Source organism: Thermobia domestica, chromosome 4 (genome assembly GCF_964235325.1).
Source record: "Thermobia domestica chromosome 4, izTheDome1.hap1.1, whole genome shotgun sequence".
Lineage (NCBI taxonomy): Eukaryota > Metazoa > Arthropoda > Insecta > Zygentoma > Lepismatidae > Thermobia > Thermobia domestica.
Genome location: NC_137457.1, coordinates 314,017,992 through 314,043,769, shown reverse-complemented (window position 1 = coordinate 314,043,769; position 25,778 = coordinate 314,017,992). Strand labels below are relative to the sequence as shown.

At 36.8% G+C, this 25,778-nt stretch overlaps 1 protein-coding gene across 1 annotated transcript in view; it reads left to right on the top strand.

The window, feature by feature from the left end:
- The window catches only part of LOC145684330 (uncharacterized), a 134,860-nt gene extending 114,027 nt beyond the window's left edge, over positions 1-20,833 (top strand). The window contains exons 26-31 of the mRNA XM_081756528.1: positions 1,993-2,179; positions 7,472-7,559; positions 10,065-10,193; positions 12,895-13,152; positions 14,821-14,925; positions 19,256-20,833. Of these exons, the coding sequence (XP_081612654.1) occupies positions 1,993-2,179; positions 7,472-7,559; positions 10,065-10,193; positions 12,895-13,152; positions 14,821-14,925; positions 19,256-19,399 (911 nt within the window). The 3' untranslated portion in view covers positions 19,400-20,833. The remainder of the gene's footprint in view (positions 1-1,992; positions 2,180-7,471; positions 7,560-10,064; positions 10,194-12,894; positions 13,153-14,820; positions 14,926-19,255) is intronic.
- Positions 20,834-25,778: the final 4,945 nt, after the last annotated feature.

The following is a 25,778-nucleotide window of genomic DNA, read 5'->3' as shown; positions in this document are numbered from 1 at the left end:
TTTGGTACAAGTTGGAGATCTTGCATCATGAATTTGTTCCACGTGGCAAAACCATCAGTAAGAAAACCTGGACAAGGGGACATCGGGACAGTGACGTTTGCACCATGACAGTGCTCTGTGTCACACTTCGGAAATTGTTTTCGACTTCTTGGCATAAACAATAGCCCAGTCGTACACCATCTCCCGTACTCGTTGAATCTAATTACCATGTAGTTTTTGTCGCTCTCTACGCTGAAATGCACCTTAGAAAGCAAGCGATTTGACATCATTCAGGTTAACACGACGAGGGAACTCCGGCACATTTCTCAACAGGACTGCTTCCAGTGATGGCAAAAACGTTGGGATTGGTGTAGATTCGGCAGGGAAGTACTTTGAAGGGGACTAGCATGAATAAAGAGTAAATCGTCGGTATGATTTTTTACAGCATCAAACCGGAAATTAATTGAGTTGATTTTGAGTTTAACGTCCCGTTCAGCAGCGAGGCTATATGAGACGTGGACCTACTGATTAACGTAGAATCCGTACCACATGAGCTCCCGCAGGGAATCGAACCCGGTTCTCCCACGCCAAAGGCGTATACAAGCCGGAAAATAAATATACATTCCTTGTATAGTACTGTAATGTAAAGCACTTGAAGAGCAGTCTTATCTTATTTTTCTCTATGATAGTTCAAACAAACATGTAAAACGTGAATTCTTGCTGACATTGTTAACACGTAGGTATAGACATTTTTTAATCTCAACGTAGTGCCTGGGGGGCACCGTGGCTCAATGGTAGAGCACTTACCTGGGGTGCGTGAGGTCCCTGGTTTGATCCCGGCCAAGTAAGTTTGTAGTGGACAGTATTGTGTTCGTGGGTTTTCTCGGGGTACTCCCGTTTCTTCCCACATCTTATTCACCAATTCTTCCATCATCATTCACTTACTTGAATCATCGTCTTCCTTAGTCCAACGGGCATACGCGTGGGACGTTAAAGATTTTCATTTTCGAATAAAAGGACGGAATCATACTATTGCCATGAAGAATGGGAACAGCGTTTCTGCTTTGTTGCTCTGATAAAAGAAAAGCAATTTGGTAAGGCATTATTCTACTTTCCAGAAGGAGAAGTATAATTCCAACTTCCCTCCTGAAATTGAATTTAGGGAAATGAAAATGTAGTGTCAGTGGTGACAATTACATATAGGTAGATCGCTAAAGATGTTCATACTCAGCGATACGAGGGGTGATCAGAAAGAATTACAAAAGGTTGAGGCACTTGTCGCATCATGGGATGAGTTTGAAGATTTCCTCATGGTAAAAATGTTATCCATGCGTGTTCAACCACGTCGTCACGAAAAGTTTCACCTCCTCCTCTAAAGCGAAGTGGCGACCTCCTAGATGCTTTTTCAAGTGCGGGAACAGGAAGGTTGCTTGGAGCGAGATCTGAGCTGTAAGGAGGCTGGTCGATGATGTTTAGGGTGCTGGGTGGGCCGCTGCGCTTCTTGTCGGTGACGTTTCTCTACCAGCCGTAAACTTTCGACGCCATTTTGCGACATACTGACGAGACATTACAGTCTTTCCGTAAACCTCTACCAGCTGCCGGTGAACTTCAGCCGCGGTTACATGTTTCGCCCACAGAAATCGAGTAACTGAGCGTACTTCTTCGCGAGACCAGTTTTTCAAACGAGTCGCCATTTTGTGTTTATCTACAACTAGCGCCGTAGGTGGCGGGTGGCTGAAGCTCTGCATAGTTGCCAACTCCATGTATTAAAATACCACACACTCCTCATTCCTCTATAACAGCCGAAACTTCAGAAATATCGGCCGTGTTATCTTAGTTTCTGACTCTCCCTCGTACATCACTCAATCACAAATTTTGCCCACGTCTGGTGTAGTGTATAAGTTTCTGGTAAGTCTTTGATGCTTGCTTTGCGTAATGTAGTGATAGGTGAATAGCATAGTTAGCGTTGATTATTAGAAGGAATGAACTTAACGTAAAGTATTCGTTCTGTAGCTTTATCGTTGGCCCCACTCGAACAAGGAAGATATTTGATGACAGGATCAATAGATCGTACGACAAAATACTGGGATTTAGAGGATATATCATTTCCTGTGTCAGTGTACCGAAGAGGTCATGTGACTGATGGCGTGTGGATGCTGAATTGGCTTGCAGGAGTCACATCCTTCGACGATGTTTTTGCGTAAGTATTTGCTTTTAACAGTTTATCCTCAGTCTTTTAACTTGGGGAGGGTTGCTACAAGAAAATAAAAGTGTAAAAAAAGCACTTGATTTAATAGGACGAATAATCATCATTCATTAAAAAAATGTTATTGCAAAAGTTACCCAAAATTAACTAAATGTGAACTTTTCGGCAAAAAAATTGTTGTCTTCCTCAGCACATGTGTTTTCAGAAAACTAGCATTATTTGTGGTACTACATCTTCCTAATAGCATTACTTTCCCTTCTTTTCCTCCATATAATGTCCCTTCTTAAATATTCTTCATTTCAATCTTCTGCGTATGTACCTTTTCTTCAGGACTCATTACGTTCCTAGTATAATCACCATCATGATGATCATAGGTATACTGCCATTGTTGGCAGGTCACTTGCTGCATAAGAGAAACTTCCCTCCACGGTCTTCCCCTGACCTCTTTGTCTTCATGTACGATTTCTCTGTTTTGATAATCGTCCATTAATTGTATTCTCTGTCGCCCCCTCCCTCCCTTTCCTGCCACCATACCCTCTAGCACGTCTCTCATGATACTGTTCCTTCTTATCCAATGTATCAACCAGTTTCTCTTCCTCTTCTTACTAATATTTAAAATTGTTCTTTTCTCCCCCACCATTTCTAACACCCTCTAATTTGTTTTCCGCTCGACCCATCTAATTCGCTTCATTCTTCTTTATACTAACATTTCGAAAGCTTCCATCGTTTTTCATCATTTTTGCGTAATGCCCATGTTTCTGACACAATACTCCACGTGAAGCATTTTATGAGTCTTTTTCTCAACTCTTTGTTCAAGATCTCACAGAATAGTATTATCTTCCTCCTAAAGGCTTCTTTCGCCATTTCTATCATTGCTTTTATTTCACGTTCACACTTCATGTCATCATTAATAATACTACTCAGGTATCGAATACTAGTCACCTGCTCTATTTTCTCCGCTCCTACTTCTGTATTTAACATTGACTGCTTCGTTCCAATCACCATGGCTTTTGTCTTTCTAACATTTATTTTCATCCCATGTTCTTCATAGCGCTTCCTTAAGAGTCTTCATCCCGGCGAAATTAAAATACCGCTAATTTTACAGTAATTATGTGATATCTTCAAATAGATAAAATATAATCGAAATGTGGAACAAGAGCGCTCTAGACAATATTATTTTACATGAGAAACCGTTATCACGACTCACTTATCTGCTTTCGATTTCGAGCCATTTTGAAAATCGGCATTTATTTTCGCGTTTCTAAACAGCTGAAAACGGAAAGCCACTAGGTGACTTGTGATAACGGTACCACACGCAAAATAATATTGTCTAGGGCGCTCTTGTTCCATATTTCAATTATCTTTTATCTATTTGAAGATATCACATAATTACTGTAAAATTAGCGGTATTTTAATTTCGCCGGGATGAAGACTCTTAAGTTTTCTAACATCTTACTAATTTTCTCTTCAGATTCTGCAACAGCCACTGTATCATCTGCAAACCGTATTCACCTAATTATTTTACCTTCTATCGAAATATCGTCTTCTTCATTATGTAGGCTCTATTTCCCTATCTCTTCTGCGTAGATATTAAATAATGTAGGTGACAGAGAGCATCCCTGTCGAACTCACCTTCCAATTGCACTCTCCTCTTGTCATTTCCTCCCTATTCTAACACTTACTTGTTGGTTCATATATAAGTTTTCTTACGAGTCTTTGGGAGAACTATTTGGGATTTAAAAAAAAAAAATAGTTATCCCAAAAAGTACCCTAAATTAACTATATGTTAACATATAAAAATAAATAAATATAAGATTGATTCTCAACGGTGTAATGGGTAAAGTGTATTAATATACCACAATAATGGAACGGGTAGTATAGTGGGATTATAGTTATAGTGTCTTGCCTGTCTCATGGAGAACATCACCCAAATGATCCATGACATTTCATTCAGATGTGACAGATAGTAGTATAGAAGATATTGAATAAAAATAAGAAGAATAATGCAGAATGTAATTAATTAATATTCAAAATAAAAGAAGCAATTACATATAAGTCAAATGCACAAATATATTACGGTACTAAAAGAAAGAAGCATACAATAACTACAAAAGCATATAAATTGCTAATAGATAATTTTGACTTGTCATACTATACCATACGTTAGTTATACTTTCTTTCTGAGTTTATACTTAATGTCCTGACGACAGCTACTCAGAGACTTCTTGTCGAAGCTCTGAACAGAACGAAGTGAATCCGAAATGGTGGATTCCGAATGAATGATTCCAAAAGAATGAATCCGAATGAATGATCCCTTGGGTTATAAAATATGTCTTTTTATACTCGTAAATGCCTTTGTTTATCACAACTTTGTTGGCACTATATTTTTAAATCTGAAAAAGTCCAAATAACAGTTTTCTAATAAGTATTATTGTTATGTATACAAATATAAAGTGTTGGTTATTTTTGTTTTTCTGTTCAGTTTCGGAAAATCCGTATATTTGTCCACCAGAACATCACCAGATATTTTGTTTTTAATTTTTCTTGCAAACAATAGATCAGATCACAGAAGCACATATCGAGGTCAGCTAGATATTATGTTATAGCGTGTAAGTTTATTTTCCAGTTCACACAACCTTGGCCTCGTGTTATTCTTATTTTTGGATGGTTTGACTATTATCCCACCTTCCACGTACCAAATATTCGTACTGAAAAATATTATTTTAATTGTCCATTCTGTTCCATGTTAAAAAAAAAATAATAAATAAATAAAAATAACTTTATTCACTGTTTAAGTGATAATTCACTTATTATATGATAATGTGAACATTTCGGCAAAAATTTGTCGTCTTCTTCAGCAGATATATTTACAGAAAACTAACCTTCTCTGTGGTATTACATCCGTTGATTATTACCTTCCTAATAGCAATACTTTCCTTACTTCCAGTAGTCCTCCATATAGTTTCCTTTCTACTTAAGTATTTTTAATTTCAACTTGTATACCTTTTCTTCAGGACTCATCACGTTCCTATACATTGTTCAGCGTAAGCTCTAAACTCCGATAAACAAAATATTTGTATCCTTCCGCTTGTCACAAATACGATTGGCTAGTGATGTATCACTCCCCATGGGGAGGAGCAAATTATACACATGCATTTTGACAATACTGTCTCGTGTTGTCCAGATACAGCAGCAGCAGAAAAGAAAGAAAAGAAACTCAAAAGTTAAAAAAAAAAAAAAAGTATTTGAATTTCGCTCGTAAACAATTGTTGCTTAGTGAGTAAAGGTTTGCCTTGTTGGTGTTTCACCACAACACTCGCGGAACCGGAATTCATGCCAGTCATCTTTCAGACTTTATAAGCAGAATACCCGTCCACAGTTGAGTTGGCGCCACAATTACTGCGCATGCTTAGTGTTTATTTCTATTGTTTCATTAGCCACACTCGATTGCAGTATTATTAGATAATCCGTATTAGATTTTTGTCATTTATAATAATATAGTAGTTTTATATGAAGCTTCATAGTAAAAGTAATAATGTAATCATATGAACTATTTTGCGGAGGAGTACAAGCGTCGGTAGGACAACAGCAAATCAGCGAGATTTAGTTTCGCGTGGCTTTGTTTATCGCAGTTTAGAGCTTACGCCGAATAATGTATAGTATAAAGGAATATTGTAATTAAAAGAGCAGTATATTTTTTAACTAACTTAAAAAGTTGATTACTTTATTCTCTATGTCTGTGCATGTGTGTGTCTGTTATTTGCGGATTTTTCAATTTTTTGAGACCTCCATTCGATAGAGCATCAAAAATTATCTGAGAAAGTAATAGAATATTTCGTGTCACTCTTACCGTTCCCGAGATATCGGTCAAAAAAGTTCCGATTTCGGGAGATTTAAGGAGCCATATCTCGGGAACCGTAAGTCATAGAGATATCATATTGGTGTTGATTAATACCTAAGAGAATGATGAACATTTCGGTATACCAAATAGTAATCGCTGATGGCCACTGGCCAACTGGCGACCGTTCCCCAGATATTGGCCAAAAAAGTTCGGATTTGGGAGATTGAAGGAGCCATATCTGGGGAACCGTAACAGAGAGATATTTCGCGAATTTTCAGTTTTGAGCACGTATTTCCGTAAAACAACATATCGTAGAACGTTTTAACAGAACTGTTAAACAAAACATGTGGAAAAAATTGAGTACTCAAGGAAATTATAAATGGATAGCCATATTACAAGAATTGTTTAATGAGTATAATAAAGTACATAGAACAATTAGTATAAAGCTTGTAGAATTTAATTCAAGAAAAATAAATTCTTTTTAAGTTCGTTTTGGCAATATTCTTTTTTTTTCCAACAGATAGCTAAATAGACTGTCTTGGTCGACTTTTTATTGGGGTCAATTCGTTACATGTAAGGACAATTTTGAATTCTGTTTTGTGCACTACATAGCTAGAGAGATTATCTCTACCAGTTCTTAATGGAGTTCATCCGTTACATCTTAACGGGAAACTGGGACTGCAACAGTGATTGTCTAGATTCTTCTCGGCCGAGTTTTTAATGGAGTTTATCCGTTAAATCTTAACGGATAACGGGGACTTCAACGGTGGTTGCCTAGATAGAGTTTCACGGCCGAGTTTTTAATGGAGTTAATCCTTTAAATCTTAACGGGTAACGGCGGCTAGAACGGTGGCTATCTGTATCACATGTTCCATACTTATAAGTGATGTTTTTTTTGCAATATATAACTATACCGATTAACTCGGCCGTGTTCATTAATGGGATAATTTATTAACGGGTAATTGTGGCTATCTATATTCCTTATCCCATTCATGTAAGTGAATTTTTTAAAATTATTTTTTTGCAGTAGGTAGCTAGAGAGATTATCTAGGCCAGTTCTTAATGAGGTGAATCCGTTAAATCTTAACGGATAACAGTGACTTTAACGGTGGCTATCTATATCCCATACGTGTAGCTTAAGCGCATTTTTGAATTTATTTATTTATTTATTTATTTATTGTAGTAGGTTACTAGAACAATTATTGTGGCCGAATTTTGTAATGGGGTTATTTCCGTTAAACATCTTATATCTGCTAACAGGTAAGAATGTCTTAACGGTGGTTGTAAGTAGCTAGAGAGATCAGCTCTGCGGTTCTTAATGCAGTGAATCCGTTAAATCTTAACGGATAACAGTAACAGTGACTTTAACGGTGGCTATACATACATATAAGTTTCTTGTGATTCTTTTTTTTCTGTCTTTACCAGAGTTTACTCTTTTCTTGCAGGCAAAGCCATACTAATGCTACTTTGTTTGCTGTGCGAAACTTCGGATTCAAACCATTCCCAATTCTAACACAGAATTCAGTTGTTTGGGTAAGTACAAAAGAAGTAAAGGAAATTTGATAACGAGTTCTTAGAGCGCATTGATAACGAAAGTGTGTAGAGTATAACTCAGTTATGCATGACTCTTAGAAAAACTGCACATGCGAGGGGTGTTCAGAAAGTAAGGTTACAGAGCCTGCAATGAAACGTGTATATATTATTTCATACACCCAATACAGCCAACAGATAGTACATACATTAGGTTGTTTTTCGACATAGTCTTCATATCAGTTAAAGCACTTGTTGCATTGTGGGATGATTTTGAAGATTTCGTCCTGGTAAAAATCCTGTCTTCGCATGTTCAGCCACGTTGTCACAAAGTATTTCACCTCCTCGTCTGAAGCGAAGCGACGGCCTTCTAGGTGCTCCGTCAAGTACAGAAACAGGTGAAAATCGCTTGGAGCGAGGTTCAGGCTGTAGGGAGGGTGGTCGATGATTGCCATTCGAAACTGCTTCAGCAGCGTGGTGGTCTTCTCGAGCTGTATGTGGGCGCGCGTTGTCGTGAAGGAAGATGACGCCCTCCTTCTCTCCTAGTCTCTCCATAAGCCTCTACCAGCTGCTGGTGAATTTCAGCCGCGGTTGTGTGTTTCGCCGACAGAAATCGAATAACTGAGCGGACTTCTTCGTGAGATCAGTTTTCCAAACGAGTCGCTATTTATGTTGACACAACTAGCGCCGTGGGTGGCGGGTGGTTGAAACTGCGCAGTTGCCAACTTAATGTATTAAAATTACATTGTATATTGGAGATGTATTTTATGGAAAACGTTTGGCACTCCTTCAACTTAAATTGCACAAACTTGCACAATGACCTCAAAGCAGTTACTTGAAATACTCTGTGACGACTTTCAAAGGGAGTTCCACCAAACACTTAACTACAGCATCTTTTAAGGGGCCACGTTGGCTCAGTGGTGAGCGTTCACCTCTGGTGCATGGGGTCATTGGTTCAATCCCAGCTCGCACCAAGTAAACTTTGTGGTGGACAAACACCGTGTGCGTGGTTTTTCTCGGGGTTCTTCTGTTTCCTCCCACTTTATTCATTCATTTTACATCATCACAGTTTCCTTTAACCTAGCCGGCATAAGCGTGGGACGTAAAACTCAGATTTCATTTCTTTTTTTCAGCGTCTTTAAGTTTTTCCTCGTGTACTAATACGTACCAATGATCACGGACTCTCTTTTGTGTGTCCATTTATTTATTTGCTTAAGTCTTGAAGCGCAATTTTTTTTCTAAATTTGTGTATTGTTTCCTGGAAATATTTTGTAATTAATAGAGCAACCCACATTATGCTTTATTTTTTGTTTAATTATGCTTTACTTTTTTTTTCAAATTATGCTTTATTGCTAATTTCAATCATTGTTTTACATTAATCGTGTGTAATGTATAATATTTACTATACATTAAATAATCTAAATATCGTGATCTATGTATTAATATTTTATGTAGCCTAAGCAATCTCTTTCATATTTAGTGAACTTAATGCACTGTAAAGAGATACGCTTTGCTCGAGTTAGTTTTTTCTATCATTTGCGTGCGCCTTATGGGGCGTTTACACTTGGTCGATTTAGTCGCACGGCTAAATCGACTCGTTGCATTTGCGACTAAATCGAAGCAACTAAGCCGAATCAGATCGATGGATGTGTTCAATTGTTTCAACCGAAATTGAATGCTGCTTGTCGACTCGCTCTCCTCTGGTCGATTCGAAATCGACTGGCAATTTTAAAGATGTCCAAGCAAGCAGTAATTGGTACAATTTGCGGTGTTATAGCAGAATAAAATAGAACGTCTTTCAATTCAGTTGCCAGTCGATTAGTCGCCTTCGATCAACAAGCGATTAAATTGAAGTCCCGTTTACACGGTCGATTAAGTTGAAAGTGACGTCAATTCAACTGAATCGAACGCAAATCGACTAAGTGTAAACGCCCCATTAGAGGTGCATATATACAGAAGGGAAAGTAAAAGATGCCACCAAAAAGTACCGAAAGTGCTCGAAGTTCAAGAGATATACATAACAATAAAGTGTGGAGTTCTTGTGTACTATTCATTGTTGGCGGAAAGTTTTCTTTTCCTTTTTCTTCTCTCCACATCAAAGGATAACACCGAAAAGTTTACAGAAATAAAAATAAGCTTTTCATTGTTGCATTGTTATATTCTCAGTGATTTTGCATTGTAAATATTGGTTTAAAAAAATATTAATATAGTATATGTTAAACTTGCAGTTAAATAGAATTTTGCAAAAATTATGCTATATATTTTAAATTATGCTTTATGCTTTATTTTCTAAAATTATGCTTTATTATGCTTTTAAAATTACTTTCTTCTGGACCCTTAGACAACCACAACCATGTTCAAGGTACCAACTATATGTCTAAATTGCTATTATGCTCTTTATACTTTTTATGCTTTTGGGTTGCTCTAGTAATTAATAATCCGTGTAAAATGATATGTAATTAGATGCTGTAGTAGTTTGATGCAGTCATTTTTTTCTTTCTTTTCCAGAGTGTAACTCCTAGTTTTATATTGAATGCAGTTGCTCAGGGGACTAGTGCAGGGGAAGTATCGTTTATATATGCCAATCAACTACTGCATAACGTGGATTATGAGAAGACCTTGAAGAATAATAGACATGTAAGTTTTGTTTCTTTCTATACTTTATTTTATTAGCAATTTCTCGTCATGTGCACACCATGGTTATCATGGAAACAGCTACTGATCATTTTAACATTTACATTTTATCGCACCAGTTTATTTAAAAGAGCGTGCACACTGACTTTGAATGTAACAGAAGGTCAGGAAAGAAACCAGGGAAATTAAACTGAATCCGGGAAATGCTTCAGAATATTCCGATAATCTGGAAAATCTGCTCTATTTCACAGAATAGTTGGGGATTTATTATATTAGCTGCTCACAGAAGATATGAAGAATGCCTCAAATCCCATAGCAGAACATGCCGCGATCTGCGATGTGATTGCAGAAAATTTGCCGCTCCTTTGCAGAAAAATTGCCAGAGAAAAAAAAAAAAAAAATAGCCAACAGAAAAGTGTAAAAACATGCCTGTTACGTGTAGATGTCTTAAATGCACAGACGACTCGCATACATATAGTTTGAACTGATTTTTACGTCACGTAAAGTGTGTTTTTAGTATTCACAAGTGTTTCTTCTGTAGAATTCCTGCAGAAAATTTTTGACTTACAAAAGCTTATCGCAGAAAGACACAGAAAGTTCTGTCATCGGGGCCTCAAAGAATTAAGAATAATCAAAAAAGGTGATAAGTAAGAGTATGAAATTTAAAATTATCTTAAAGTTGAGGAGCGCGAAAAGCTGCTAAAACTTCAAGCTTTGGAAGAAGAAGAAATTGAATCAGAAATTCGAATACTACAGAAACAAGAATACCCCCACTTTTTTTTTTTTTTTTATTATTATTATTATTAATAATCAGACTGGCCAAATTATGATACATTTTTACTTGTTAGTTTGAGTGTATTGAGAATGCCGAAATATTGAAGATATTATTAGTTTATAATTATTTTTAGTACCAGTGTTTCGTTGTATTCCAGATACAGAAACTCAAACCCAAATATTCATAGTAAGGAAATAAGCTTATGCTGTATTTAAAAAATAAAAAAAAAGAGCGTTGGATGGCTATGGAGATGGTAAAGGTCGATTATTTTTCTTTTTTGATCTTAACCATAAATGATAGTGTTCGCAGTGCCGCGGTTCAAGAAAAACGTACTTATGTAGTCATGAAAATTCAGGGAAATCAGAATTTCAGAGTGAGCCTTGCTTTAAAACAAAGCCTGCATATCAGTACAATCACCAATAAATACATTGTGCTAAAAATAAGAGACTGAAGTCATTATTGGTCATTTTATTGTATTTACCAGTAATTACCACTTCTTTAAAATTATCGAATCAGATGAACAAAAGTATATAAATCCTTACGTGAAAAATTTTGAATTTACGAAACGAAATTTACTCTTTAAACTTATGCTTGAACTACAGGGAATTGCTTAAAGATGTCTTAAGGAAGAAAGTTGAAAGTTTAAGGGAAGTTCTCGTACGCAGCAAAGGACGTGAAACTAAGCAATGCGCAACATAACGAAATGCTTAACAGTTATTTGTCAACAATCGATGGACAATTTAAACTTATCGCTATATTTATGCCGCACAATTATGACAAATTATACACGTGTGTCTCTGTTGTTCAGAACAATAAAATCTAATCAAAACAAGAGCTGGATGAAAATTTTTATATCCATGGTGATGGACATCGATTTTGAATCGATTTAACGTTCTAAGAATAGGTACCATCTTCTCTCTTAACCTTCTATTCAAACCGGAAATGACAGAAATCAACCACTTCCGGCTTTAACGTTGATCGCTGTAGGGTATAAACTGTAATAGCGATTTTAAATATCTCCTCCCTCCCCTTCCTTTAAGTTGCACCGTCAAAGTGAAATGATAAAAAAACATTCCAGGCCCAAACCTCATCTATGTTGAAAATTTGATCGAGGTCGGTTGGGTGCTTCAAGAGCCATTAAGAGACCTAATCACTGCGAAATTAAAATACCGCTAATTTTACAGTAATTATGTGATATCTTCAAATAGATAAAAGAGAATCAAAATATGGAACAAGATCGCCCTAGACAATATTATTTTGGATGAGGTACCGTTATCATGACTCACCTAGTAGCTTTCCGATTTTGCAGCCATTTATAAACGCGAAAATAAATGCCGATTTTCTAAATGGCTGCAAATCGAGAACAGATAAGTGAGTTGTGATAACGGTATCTCATGTAAAATAATATTGTCTAGCGAGCTCTTGTTCCACTTTTCGATTATCTTTTATGTATTTGAAGATATCACATAATTACTGTAAAATTAGCGGTATTTTAATTTCGCAGTGATGAGACCTCTTAAGTCTCAAACATAGTGACTTTCATTTATATGTATATATATATAGACAGTGGCGTGTTTACGATTTTATTTCGGGGGGTTCTGCTAACTTTATTCCTGGAAATGTAAAAATTCTGCAAGATATTTCATTTACTTTAAAAAATTTCGTAGGGGGGCTTAAGCCCCCTTAAATATACCACTGTATATAGATATACAGTAGATAAACCTTATAATTCCAGTGCGAAGAACGATCATTTGTGTTAGTACTCAATACTGTTGTACAATTTCTCCTATACTTGTGTAAAATAATGTATTCGGTCTGTTTTGATAAGAGAATGTGGTCATGAATATAGTTTAATAATGTTTAAATTTAACTCTGAAATAGAAAATTGACATTTTTCGTGATTTATATGTTTTAATTTCTTTCTTTCAGCTGTTGTGGTATACAGAGACGAAGGATTTCACAAACGAACCAATGGATGAAGGACCTTCCACTGACGTAGATAAAGGCAAAAGACGACGATCTGCAAGCGGAAGCCATGCAGAAACTGTTTCGCCTGGTTCTTCAGAAACGACCGACAATTGGCAAGAAGAGAAACGCAAAAGTACATCAGAAGTATTTACTCCTAAGCCCAAGAAATATAGTGAAGTTGCTAAACGATATGGACTGTTATTCTGTGATATGCCTGTGGTGAGTATAACTTATACGTGTAATTTCATTGTGGCGTCATTTCGGTAGCAAACTTAATAAAAAGTTTGGATCATGCGTCTAAACTTTCTCGATTCCATTTCTCAAGTTAGATCATGTGTTATTAGTAGCCTATTTATTTATAAAATATGAACAAAGTTGCCTGTCGTTTCTGAGAGGGCGTTGCTCTGTGGTAAATATCTTTCTAAATGTTTTATGCCATTTCAAAATGGATTTGTGCGTCAGTGAATCAACATCACAGTTTTGCTTCATACACACACACTACACACTTATGACGATGTTTGTTTTTAGGTATTGTAACACAAATCAGTCGTGCTTAGAGATTCTGAAAAGAAAGGAAATATCTGAGCCGTAGACACTGACTTTCAACTTTCAAGTAATTTTTGTCTTATGACTTTAAATTGGGGACCATTTTTGCTCGCAAGCTGGATATTTCGCGGTTTGTTTTTCAACGAACTTTAAAAGTTCGTTACTGAATTCTCTGTATATATATATATATATATATATATATATATATATATATATATATATATATAATATTGTTAATTTGTCAATTTTGAGCCCTCCATTCAACAAAGCATCAGAAACTCTGAGAGAAGTGATTTAATTTTCGCGTCACTCTTACCGTTTCCGAGATATTGGCCAAAATTTTCCGATTTCGGTAGATTTAAGGGGCCATATCTCGGTAGCTCTAAGTTAGAGAGATCATATTGGTGTTGATCAGTACATAAGAGGATAATGAACATTCTGGTAACATATAGTAACCGGTGGCGACTGGCTAACTGGCCACCGCTCTTCAGATATTGTCCAAAAAAACACGGATTTCCGGAGATTTAAGGAGCCATATCTCAAGAACCGTAAGTCATAGAGAGATGATATTTTCGGAATGTTTCAGTTTTGAGCATGTGTCTTCGCAAAACAACATATTGTAGAACGTTTTAACAGAACTGTTAAACAAAACATGTGTTAAAAATTTAATATTCAAGGAAATTATAAATGGATAGATATATTACAAGAATTGTTTAATGAGTATAATAATAAAGTACATGGAATAATTGGTATGAAACCTGTAGAAGTTAATAAGGAAAAATAATTCTTAAAGTTCGTTCTGACAATACTTTTGGAGCATTCTCAAACTGGTTAAAACTAGGGATGAGCAAAACCGGTTTTTATAAAAAACGAAACCCGAAAAACCGACATTCCTGTTTTCTCCCAAACCGGTTTGGTTTTCACCGAAACTGGTTTCAGTGAAAATTTTTGGAAAACACAAAACTATTTATGTGGAAACGGATTCAGTTTCCGGAGAACAACGAAACACTATTCTGGTCAGAAATAGAACATTTAAAAAAACCGGAACCGGTTTTGAAGAAAACCGAAATCGAATCCGGTGAAAAACCAAACCGGTTTTGGAGAAAACTGGTTTCGGTGAAAACTGAACATGGTTTTGAAGAAAACCGGAACCGTTTTTTTGGAAATTTTCAAAAACCGGTTTCGGTTTTTCTAAAAACCAATAAATCGGTTTTTGTGCCCATCACTAGTTAAAACTGCAAAGTGTAGTGTGCTTTCTTTTGAATAATTTTTGTCTTGTATTTAATAATTTTGTTTGTCTTGTATTTCTTAAGATTTTCTTTTGTGTTTTTCTCCCTATAGGACGATTTTAAGAAAATGCCTGCAGAAATTAAGAACAAGATTCGTCTTTCTGAGCGAATGAACATAATGCCTATTGAAATGTTTCCCCTTTCATCTGTGAATAAGGTAATCTTCGTAACTATTAACATTACAGTGCAATCTTTATTTAGCATAACGACTGAATTTAAACCAGTGCTGTGCCGTGGGGGCGGGGAAAGCGGGGCGACAGCCCCGGGCGCCACAGTAAGGAAGCCGCAAAATTAGTGAGGAAAATTCATGTGCACATATATAAAATACAAGGAAAAATATAATAATAAAATTTGCTCAAAATCAAGACAGAAAAAAAAAAAACAGGGTTTCTGTTTTAAAAATTCTTTTCGCTTCGCGTCAACCATGGTGGCGCTTCGCGGGTGGTCTGTCATCCTCCCTCACATGTATGGGGGGTGCCGTCGTATACTCTTGCGGCGCTGATTTTCCACGGCACGGCACTGAATTTAAACCTAAAGGTAATACAGTATAGTAGTGTGCTTTTACATATTTTCTGTTTATGGTGCCCTCAGTGTTCATGAATTTTCGAAGGCGCCCCAAGTTAGAACATAAGAATACCTAATATAGGGTAAGTTAAAAATGATATTCCCGATTTTGATAATATTATTATTATTACTATTTGAATATACCCATGCTTCACAAGGGGGCTGTATTTGGAAGTCAACGCCTGTGGGAGTATCACCATTGATCTCAGCGACCGCGAAAACTATGGATATGATACTAATATCGGTCATTTTGAGCTATTTGTTACATGTCTCGGTATTCTTCCCCCCTCCCCCCGCTGACTACCGGCCCGCATACAATTGTAACTAAATTTGCAAGTCATCGCTAATGGAAGTGTCACCATTGATTTCAGCGACCGCGAAAACTATGAATTTGACACTAATATCGGTCATTTTGAATTACTTTTATGTGTCTCGGTATCTCACCCCCCCCCCCTTCCGTGACTTCCGGCCCGGAGCCGAATGGCGTGAATTTGGAAATTAATGCGATCGGAGTTTCACCATTGATTTCAGCGACCGCGAAAACTATGGATTTGACACTAATATCGGTCATTTTGAATTACTTTTATGTGTCTCGGTATCTCACCTCCCCTCCCCCCGGTGACTCCCGGCCCGGAGCCGAATAGCGTGAATTTGGAAATTAATGCGATCGGAGTTTCACCATTGATTTCAGCGACCGCAAAAACTATGAATTCGACACTAATATCAGTCATTTTCTACTACTTTCGCATGTCCCGGTAAACCCCCCCCCCTGAGACCCCCTTGGTTCGAATTTTGACAAAAACGTTTAACTGTAGTCTGGAGCCTGGACCAAGGTATTCGTGAGTAAAATTTGGTAACTCTCTGTCAATTTGTCTGGTTCCCAAGCCGGTTCCGGTTAAAAAAGAAAAACCTGACCCCCTGGTTCGAAATTTGAAAAAAGAGCTTCGTCTTGATCTGGGGCCCTGAACATAATTTGGAACTCTCGGTCCACTCGTCTGGTCTCCAGGCCGCACATAGACAGACAAAACACAAACTCTTTATTTTATTTATATTAGATTATTATTATTATTATTATTATTATTATTATTAGCAGTAGTAGTAGTAGTAGTAACAACAACAACACATATGTAAACAGAGATTACACATACCGATTGATCAACTCAAAAGGTTTTTTCCTAACATAGTATAAACGTTCAATATGAGATTCACGAGTTACGCGACACACATTCAGTCTATAATCAGGTTCCTCCCAAACTCTTCGTAACATGTCAGGGTTGATATCTGCCACAGCTACAATGATTCGCTCACGCACTTCAACCAGTTATATGAGCTCCTTTGTGGCTAAGCAGTTAGCGTAAGCGTCTTTGGCGTGGGTTCGATTTCCTGTGGGAGCTTATGTGGTTTGGATTCCACATTAATCAGTAGGTCCACGTTTCATATAACCTCGCTGCTGAGCGGGACGTTAAACTTAAAATCAACTCAACTCAACCACCGTTATTAACAAGCAGCGGTACAAATGCCCTAAATTTTCCACGGAAATGCCGTTGAACACGCACAACAGACTTAGTTGCATGAAAATCAAGCACACAGAACGCTCTGTGGCCTATACAAGCCATATTGCTCACTTTGATTAAACTGCCTCCTGGTGGACATCTATCTAACTACGCCTCTGCAATAGAAAGAGAAAAAAAGAACTTTGAGAGTATATTTTAGAAAAAAAAAATATTGCCACGAAAGCTCATTACTGTTCGAATTATAAATTAACAAAATCGGGAACATAATTTTGACTCACCCATATATACCAGTGGCGTCGCCAGAGGGGCTAACCCAACTCAAGCCTCCTCTCCTCTTTTGTACAGTGTTATCGAAAATGAATCTTGTTTACATGCAGTATGTTCCACATATGATCCTCGATGATAAGTTTTCTTTAATAATTTTATCACAAGAAACAAATATATGTCGTTCATGCTATTAACCCTTAAGTACTCGCGCGGGGTGTTCACAGACCCCCAACCAGGTAACTTTTGTGTTGCTAACCAGAAGTACTGATGAAAAATATTTTTTAAAAAAATCTCAAAACGAGTTCAAAAAAAAAAATCTGATTGCAGCAAATACTTTTGAAAACATGTCTAGAGTTACGCTACATTGTCTTAATTTGTTAAAAAAAATATATTTTTGTTGTAATAAAACAAATATCAATTTGGGGGTCTACTGGACCCCCCGCGCGAGTACTAGTGTCACAACAAGGGCGCGAGTACTTACGGGTTAAAAAGAAACTTCCCAAAAGCTTTTATCTTCAACTCTACATAAGATTTCAGCAAATAAGTTATGTACTGTATTCTTCATCTTTCTCAGCTCTCCTGCTAGTATATGCATCAAACTTTAACGAAATATATCAGTGCGAATAGAAAGTGTTAAAAAAGAATGTCTTAAGTGTAATATATATTGCTGTGCTTATCTGTTTGGTCGAAATTTTAACGCGCGCAACTTCGGTTTGTGTTGTCTCTAGTTCTACTCTTGGTGGGAACATGTAACATTTTTCGGTGTTGAACGAGAATCATGAGGCAACTGGGGAACTACCTGAATTAAGAGGTATCAACTTCGGTCCAAAAAGCCAGAAATGATTGTTCCTGGGGGCCGATGTACTTACCAGTTATTATCCAGTTAAACAAGCGTCATCTGAACAGCCATAGTCCTCTAGAGGCTGTAGTGAATCGCGCGTGTGTTTACGATTTGTCGATATGTCAGTTATTACCCTCCCCCCGTTAATGAGTTTCTGGCTATACTAATGATATATATAATGTTTTTCTGGCGGTACGCAACGGGATTTCGTACCGGCACCTTTTTAATCAGAAGTGAATATTGCCTCTTCTGTCTTCTCTCTCTTCTATCTATCTTCCACTGCAGTGATATGCTACTGGACATTATTATTAGTATTAATATTTATTAATGTCCTGAAAGGTGTACAACTTTTTAACAACCATTACGAACTTGAGGCTCAGCGTACGCGCACCTCTTTATTTTTAATGTACAGGTTGTAACATAAATATGACCCAAAAGTGACGAGGTGATTGCGGACATCTAAATAATTAAAACTGTTCCTATAAACATGGATCCGATGCTGGTTCGTTTCCGAGATACAGGGTGTTCAAATATCGAGTCACTCCAATGTCTCACTATGAGAAAGTGAAGGGAAATGCTCAATATTACAGGAATAATACAATCAAGTGGAATTATGCTGTGCAAATACATTTAGACTAACATAGAGAATGAAACTAATCAACATTTGAGGTTATTGAGTGGTCAGTGTTGCCGACCTGGCAAATACACACTGGCCTTTATACGAAGTGGGCAGTATTGTTACCCAATAACATTACTTTGTGGATTTTAATATTTAATTACTTTGTGGCTTCACACGTAAGTTATTCTCACGTGCATTCATTTGTAAGGACACAATAACACATGAGAGATCAAATTCATGCAAGAGTTGTGATCCATGGACCGTTAATTAATTTCACACTTGGACGCCTTGTCTTTCGAAAACGAAGCGGAATCTGCTCCATGTTTATGAACGTAACTTCTTTTTGCCTCACCCTGTATATATAAATGGTATATATACACATCGTTACTCTTTGTTTTAAGTTTGAGAAAAGGGACAATAATAAGTTAGGAAATGAGGCTTTGTTGCATTGCTCACGGTACTGAACCCCAGCTCCGCTGACCTGTTCTGTGATCAGTGTACGACCGGCGTAATAGTAGTAGCCAGTGGTGATGCTAAAGAATCGTCAGATGGTGTAAGCTTACGGATCAGATGCTAATGGAAACAATTTGTATCTCTATCACATGTGTATACTATTTGTGTGAAATACTTGTTTGTACCAATTGAACTGACATGCATTTTTTTATATATATATATTTCTTAGGTTGCTTTTAATCCAAACTTGAAGAATTACCTGTGGCTAGCTGCCGGATATCATTGTGGTATTGTGAGATCCATTTGTTTGAAAGGACTAAATTGCTTTGAACTAAATCATATGATTCGCAATCACAAAAGCACACAATCTTGATAATAGCCGTAATACCATAGTTTATATCGTGCACATGTGAGTGAGAGAAAACGAGGGAAAAAAAGTGTGTGAATGAAAGAACATTTTATTGAGTACTTTTAGTGGTGCTGTGATTTATTATTTTCCTTTTTTTGTAGACTTGAGTTTGTAAATGCTGTTCATTGTATGCTTTTCCCCCTTTTTTTGTTGTTTAAAGTATTTTGTTGTACCAAGAAAGTTGAAACCAAAGATTTTTTGTAATAAGGGGGGTACCGCATGGAGTATTGTACCATTAGGCATAATACATTTAGTAAGCTGTACAAATGTGATAAGACTGCTGTAATTAGTAGTAAAAAAAAAATAACATATTTATATGACTCCGGTAGAAGGAAAGAAAGATATCTATTTCTTTAATAGTTTATAATAAATACTTCTTTGTATCGAATACCAAATAATATGTTTATAATATTATACCGGTGGAATTAATGCAAATATACGTACCATTGATCTGTGATCAATAATTAATTGCACGCAAATATTAGACCAAGGGTTCTCAATCGTTGTGTCGCAGCATGTGAGATGGCCACGAGATTGAAAACGTTATAAAATAAATAATAAGAAAATGTTAAAAGTATTCTAACAGAAGTGATCCAAGATCCCATACTGCATTCATCAAAATGACGTCAGCGTCAAAAAATGTTTGGGAATTTCAGTACTACACTCCAGTTTTGCGTAAAATGTGTATATTTGAATTATTTCAAACTTCCCCATGTTTACTCAGGTACAGTAGAAGATATATTAAGAGGCTCTCTTGAAACAAATTATTCCTGTATATAGCAAGTGTTTAGTTTATGGTTGATGGATACATATATATGTATAAATATTTATTAAGTCTTCCTACCATGACCCTGTTTCATAAAAGGTACAAGTCTTGTAAAAGTAACTTGATTATTGCAAACATTTTTTTTTTCAATTGTATGTATTGTGAAATCGCAGCTGTACAGAACAGATTTAGAAGTGTCACCATGAAGGATTTACAATTAACTCGTAGTATTGAATTAGTACTGTTGTTTTATAACATATGACAACTTGTAAAAAAGAAAAAAAAAAGTAACTTGTAAGTTATATGAAATGGGTCATTGTTTGTTCCACTCTGCCATTTTTTTTCTTCAGTACTGCCGTATTAGTAGAATGCTACCATAACAGAATAACTCGTCTGCAGCAGGTCTGCTGTTCCTCTGAAGGGCAATTTATAATTTATGAACATGTATGTATGAGCATCCTGTAAAAATTGCGTGTTTGTTTTTCCATCTTAATAAGAGAAGAAGAAATTAATTTGTATTAATTTTCTAATTTGTTTGTTGAAGGAAACGACCAAGTGCTTTGCGCTAAGCCAAGGAAAGCAAACTGTGTAATAAGAATGTATTTATTTATTAATACATGTAATTTACTTGAGAGGTGTTGTTTTCCTTTTATTTATTGATTAACCCTCGAAATCCCACGCTTCTTTTCTTTAACGAAAACCCAAAGGGGGGTACATTTTTACCTTGATATTGGGAGGGAGCATTATTATTTTGTTTGCGTGCACAGCTTTTTTTGATAATATACAAATAATATACGATACAATATTTTGAAAAGAAAGTAGAATTAAAATTATTATGATAACCAGCGGCGCAACTAGGCTAGTGGGGCCGCGGTGACTCAGTGGTAGAGCGTTTACCTCTGGTGCTTGGGGTCCCCGGTTCGATCCCAGCCCCAGTCAAGTGAATTTGGTGGTGGACAAACGCCGTGTGCGTGGGTTTCCTCGGGGCTTTCCCGTTTCCTCCCACTTTCTTCATTCCACCATTTCATTCATTACTCATCATCACCGTCTCCTTTAGCCTAACCGGCATAAGCGTGGGACGTAAGACTCAAAGATTTCATTATTATTATTATTATTATTATTATTTGTAACTAGGATAGTAGTCGCCTGAGGCAAGAACTCGCCTTAGCGACCCCTTCCCCCTCCACTGACCAACCAAACAAAAACGCTCCCCGACTACAGCTGATGTTGTCACTACACAGTAATTCTCCTATTGTATTTTTTCTTCAAGTGGTAACGCTTGATTTCAAAATTGTAATACATAATTGAATTTTTAGTACAAGATAAAACACCAATCTATAATTAGTATTTGATTGCCAAATAATCCGAGAGTGGCATGCTTAATATATTCTTATAGTCTTATCATAATAACTGCAAATTACAATGTTTTTTGGGATCATATGGGGATGTGCATATGTGTAGAATGAATCAACAGTCTGAGTCTGTTGTTTTAGAATAGAATATTCAATTATGACAAACAGTCAGGCTGTTGTCTCGAGTATTATACTCGGACATTTTGCAGATCTCTTAAAATCGAGATAAGTTAATGAAAACACAAAAAACTGGAACCAAAATTAAGCTTTCAAAGCTCTTTTGTCTCAAAGTTTCTTACAATGTCCTCAAAAGATGTAGCTTTAAAGCTAACTTATGGATATGATCCTAAGGTTGGGGAGTCATTGTTGTCCTGTTAAATTTCTGAGGTAATTTTTTATGATATTTAGTTTGCTAAAACTCCTTCCCATGCGTGTAGTGAAAATAAATAACTGCCCAGTTCTGCGCCTACCCACCCCTAGTTCGGTGCCCGGGGCACAAGCCCCGTTTGCTCCCCCTTAGCTAAGTCACTGATGATAACAAGAGATTTTCTTGAATAAATAAATACATGGGTCTAGAAACACGAAACGCCAAGAAACTAAAATGCAAAAGATTGAAGGAAATATTCATTTACATTAAATTTTGTAAAGTTCTCAAATGTTTGCATTGCTGGTGAATAACATTTTACTGATATCACAAAGAACAGGCGCCATCTGCAGGGCTCCCAGCTGTCCTATTTTTTCCTATATTTTGGAAATTTGTGTTTATTTGGCCTATATATGTCCTATATTTCCTATATTTTTCAGTGATTGAATTATTAAAAGTGCATGCCAAGGGCAGTTCTAGTGATGATTTAAATTGCTACACATTAGCAATATGCTTAAATGTGTCTTAGCATTATTTTTCTGAGGGACAGTCACTAATCCTCACTATTACTTTTTTTTTTTTAAATTTGGTTTTTCCTATCCTCCCATAGCCACTTTCTTTCCCCCATCTTTGTTTCCTATGTGCCTATTCTTCCCCAGTAAAGCTTAGTTGAGGAATCTTGCCATGCTCCAGTTTCTTATAACGCAAGCTGTGTTAGCATTTTCTTTCAGCAGTATGTGCAGCGGTATTGGCTAGGCATTGACGTGTGTTGGTATTCACCAACATATCCTAACGCCTTCCAATATTACTGTACATAATACGCGTCCTGAAAAACGTGGAAATAAAAGTGTGTTGTGGAAACGCTTTGGAAAAGTTATGGAAAGCTGACAAATGGTGAAAATCCTGGGAATGAACTGGAAATGTCCTGAAATTCATGTTATATAACAGTTGTTAGAAGTGTGTATATATAATTTGCTGAATGAAATGCTGTTACGTTATTTATTTCAGAGGGAAAATACTTTGATCAAATAATTCAGTGTTTAATTAGATTCAAGTATTTTATTACAGAGAAATAAGTTATCAATCTTCTTTTTCCATTAGAAAGATATGAAGTAATGAAAAATAATGCCAAAATAAAGTTCATCTGTAAATAAAAGAATTAGAAGGATAGTAGGAAAGTAGAGAAATAGTTAATATTTTTGCGTGTGTTCAAAATTACGTATAAATAACGACATGTAAAAAGTGTTAAATGTCATGGTAATCCCTATAAATAAGAGTTAATATTCCTGAGCATAATATTCCATTGTATAAAACAAACTATCCTATATTTTTTCAATGTCCTGCTCGGAGGCCTACATCTGTTGTAAAAAAAAAAAAAAAAAAAAATGCTTACCCAGATAGCAAAAATGACTTGCAACAAACTTGCAGCAGATTTTGCAATTTAAGTCTGCCAAACTTGCAGCAGACTTGTGATGCAAGTCTGCAAATTTGATGCAAGTTTAATGCAAACTTCCTAGTTGACGCTCTTCGAACTTGCAGCACGCCTGCAGTGCAAGGGTATGGTAAGTTTGCAAAGCAAGTTTCTGCAAGGGGTTTGCTTGCACTGCAAGTGCACAGTAAGTCGGCAGCAAGTTAGTGCAGGTTTGACTCAAGTCTCTGCAAGGATACCACTTGAACTGCAAGTCTACAGCAAGATTGTAGTAAGTCTTCTGCAAGTTTATAGTTGCATTGCAAGTCTACAGCAGGTCTTCAGCAAGTGAGTGTAGTAAGTCTTCTGCAGGTATATACTTGCATTGAATTGCATTCCTTTTACAAACCGAACATTTACTGTATACGAACATTCACACAGTATATTTTTCTCAACAACTTTGTCGAACAATACACATTTAAAATATAAATTATCTCTACATACTGGATACTTACGTAATCATCTTAATTATCCATTTGTTTTAACGCTTAACACACTTCACACCTACTACAAATGGCGGCATGGCGGGGAGATTTCTAAGATTAGACTTTTGTGCCATCTGTTGGTAGAAAGTAGAACTGACACACGTGCTACAAAGTTGCAGCAAGCCTCCGAGGCAAATAAAATCTAGCAAGTGAAAATCAAATTACGATATTCGCGGATAACTCTTTCAAAAGGCCTGCAGCAGGTGTACAGTGCACGGAAAGTCTAGCAAGTTAAAATCAAATATAGTGAAAGACTTGCAGCAAACCAATATGCTATTAGGGTATACTGTGGTACATTTTAAACCCCAGTAAGTACAAATTTCCAATTATTTCAGTAATTAATTACATTCCCCGGAGCTTTCATGTGGAAAATGTAGAAGAGCCAAAAATATTCAGCTAGAAAAAGAACAGCCAAAACCGCAGAAAAAAAAAATACAGGAAAGTGTCAGGTACAAAATGCACTCCATTGGGTTTCCAAGAGTTAATGCCTATTTTGTTGAGAAGTTGTTATAGAGGAATGCACCGTGTGCAGTAATTTTAATACATAGAGTTGGCAACTGTGTTGAGTTACGTCCAGGGACGTATGTACACAGGAATTTATTTCGGGAGGGGTCCAAAGCTTTTCGCGGGGGGTCCAAACACAATTTCAGACTAAATTATATTAAAAATTGTAAAATTGCCCCTAAAATTAGAATAAATTTACAAAAAAAGTACGGATTTCGTGGGGAGGTCCGAACCCCAAGGACCCACCCCCTGCGTACGTCTCTGGTTACGTCCACCCGCCACCTACAGCGCTGGCTGTAGGTAAACACAAATGGTGACTCGTTTACAAAATTAATCTCATGAAGAAGTCCGCTTAGTTATTCGATTTCTGTGAGCGAAACATGTAACCACGGCTGAAATTCACCGGCAGCTGATAAAGATTTACGCAGAGACTGTAATGTCTCGCCAGCATGTCGCAGAATGGTGTCGAGAGTTTGTGGCCGGTAGAGAGAACGTCACCACGGTGTTGAAGCAGTTTCGCTGGGACATCATCGACCAGCCTTCCTACGCCCCGCACCTCGCTCCAAGCGACTTTCACCTGTTCCCGCAAACTCATTCCACGATGCGACAAGTGCCTCAACCGATATGGAGACTTATGTCGAAATATAACCTATTGTATGTACTATCTGTTAGCTGTATAGGTTGTATGAAATAATTTATACACGTTTCACTGCAGGGTTGGTAACCTTACTTTCTGATCTTACCTCGTGTTACTACCCGAACGCCAGTTTTGCATCAATGTCGAGCCTTTTTAAAATGTTATAATTGTCTACTTACCGCTTTGAATTTTAAGACAACTAATAGCTTTGTATGTTTTTACTGAAATTAAGTATTCAAATGTTATAAATGTTACCCTAACTATTAGATCAAGCCTTACGGATGGCTATCCGGTGTATTTTATACCATTAGGTCAAAATTATTCTTAACTTCGCATTGTTAAGGTGGCCTTCTTATCCTTTTTGAACGAAATCATGTATAAAATCTTCTTACGGTAACCATTTTTGAAAGATGTATTTATACACACTTCTGGATATTACCGTAGTGTACGCCCTGAAGCCCGTCACATGTAAAGGATGACATCCCTCAGCGAACACAACCCGGTAAAGGAAGGAAGGAAGGAAAGCTGGGGGCCTGTATGTTGGGTACCATCACGGCATTTGTCTAGTGAATGAGGAAAACCCAGGAAAAGCCTTACTCAGAATGGCTGACCAAATGTTATATTTGTTCGACTAAGTCTCTCCACCGGGAATCGAACCCGGGACCGGTCACATCAAAGGCGGGAGACCATTTTTAAAAGAGATTCATATTAAATTTACGAGTTGATCAATTAATTGAGTTGATTTCGAGTTTAACGTCCCTTTCAGC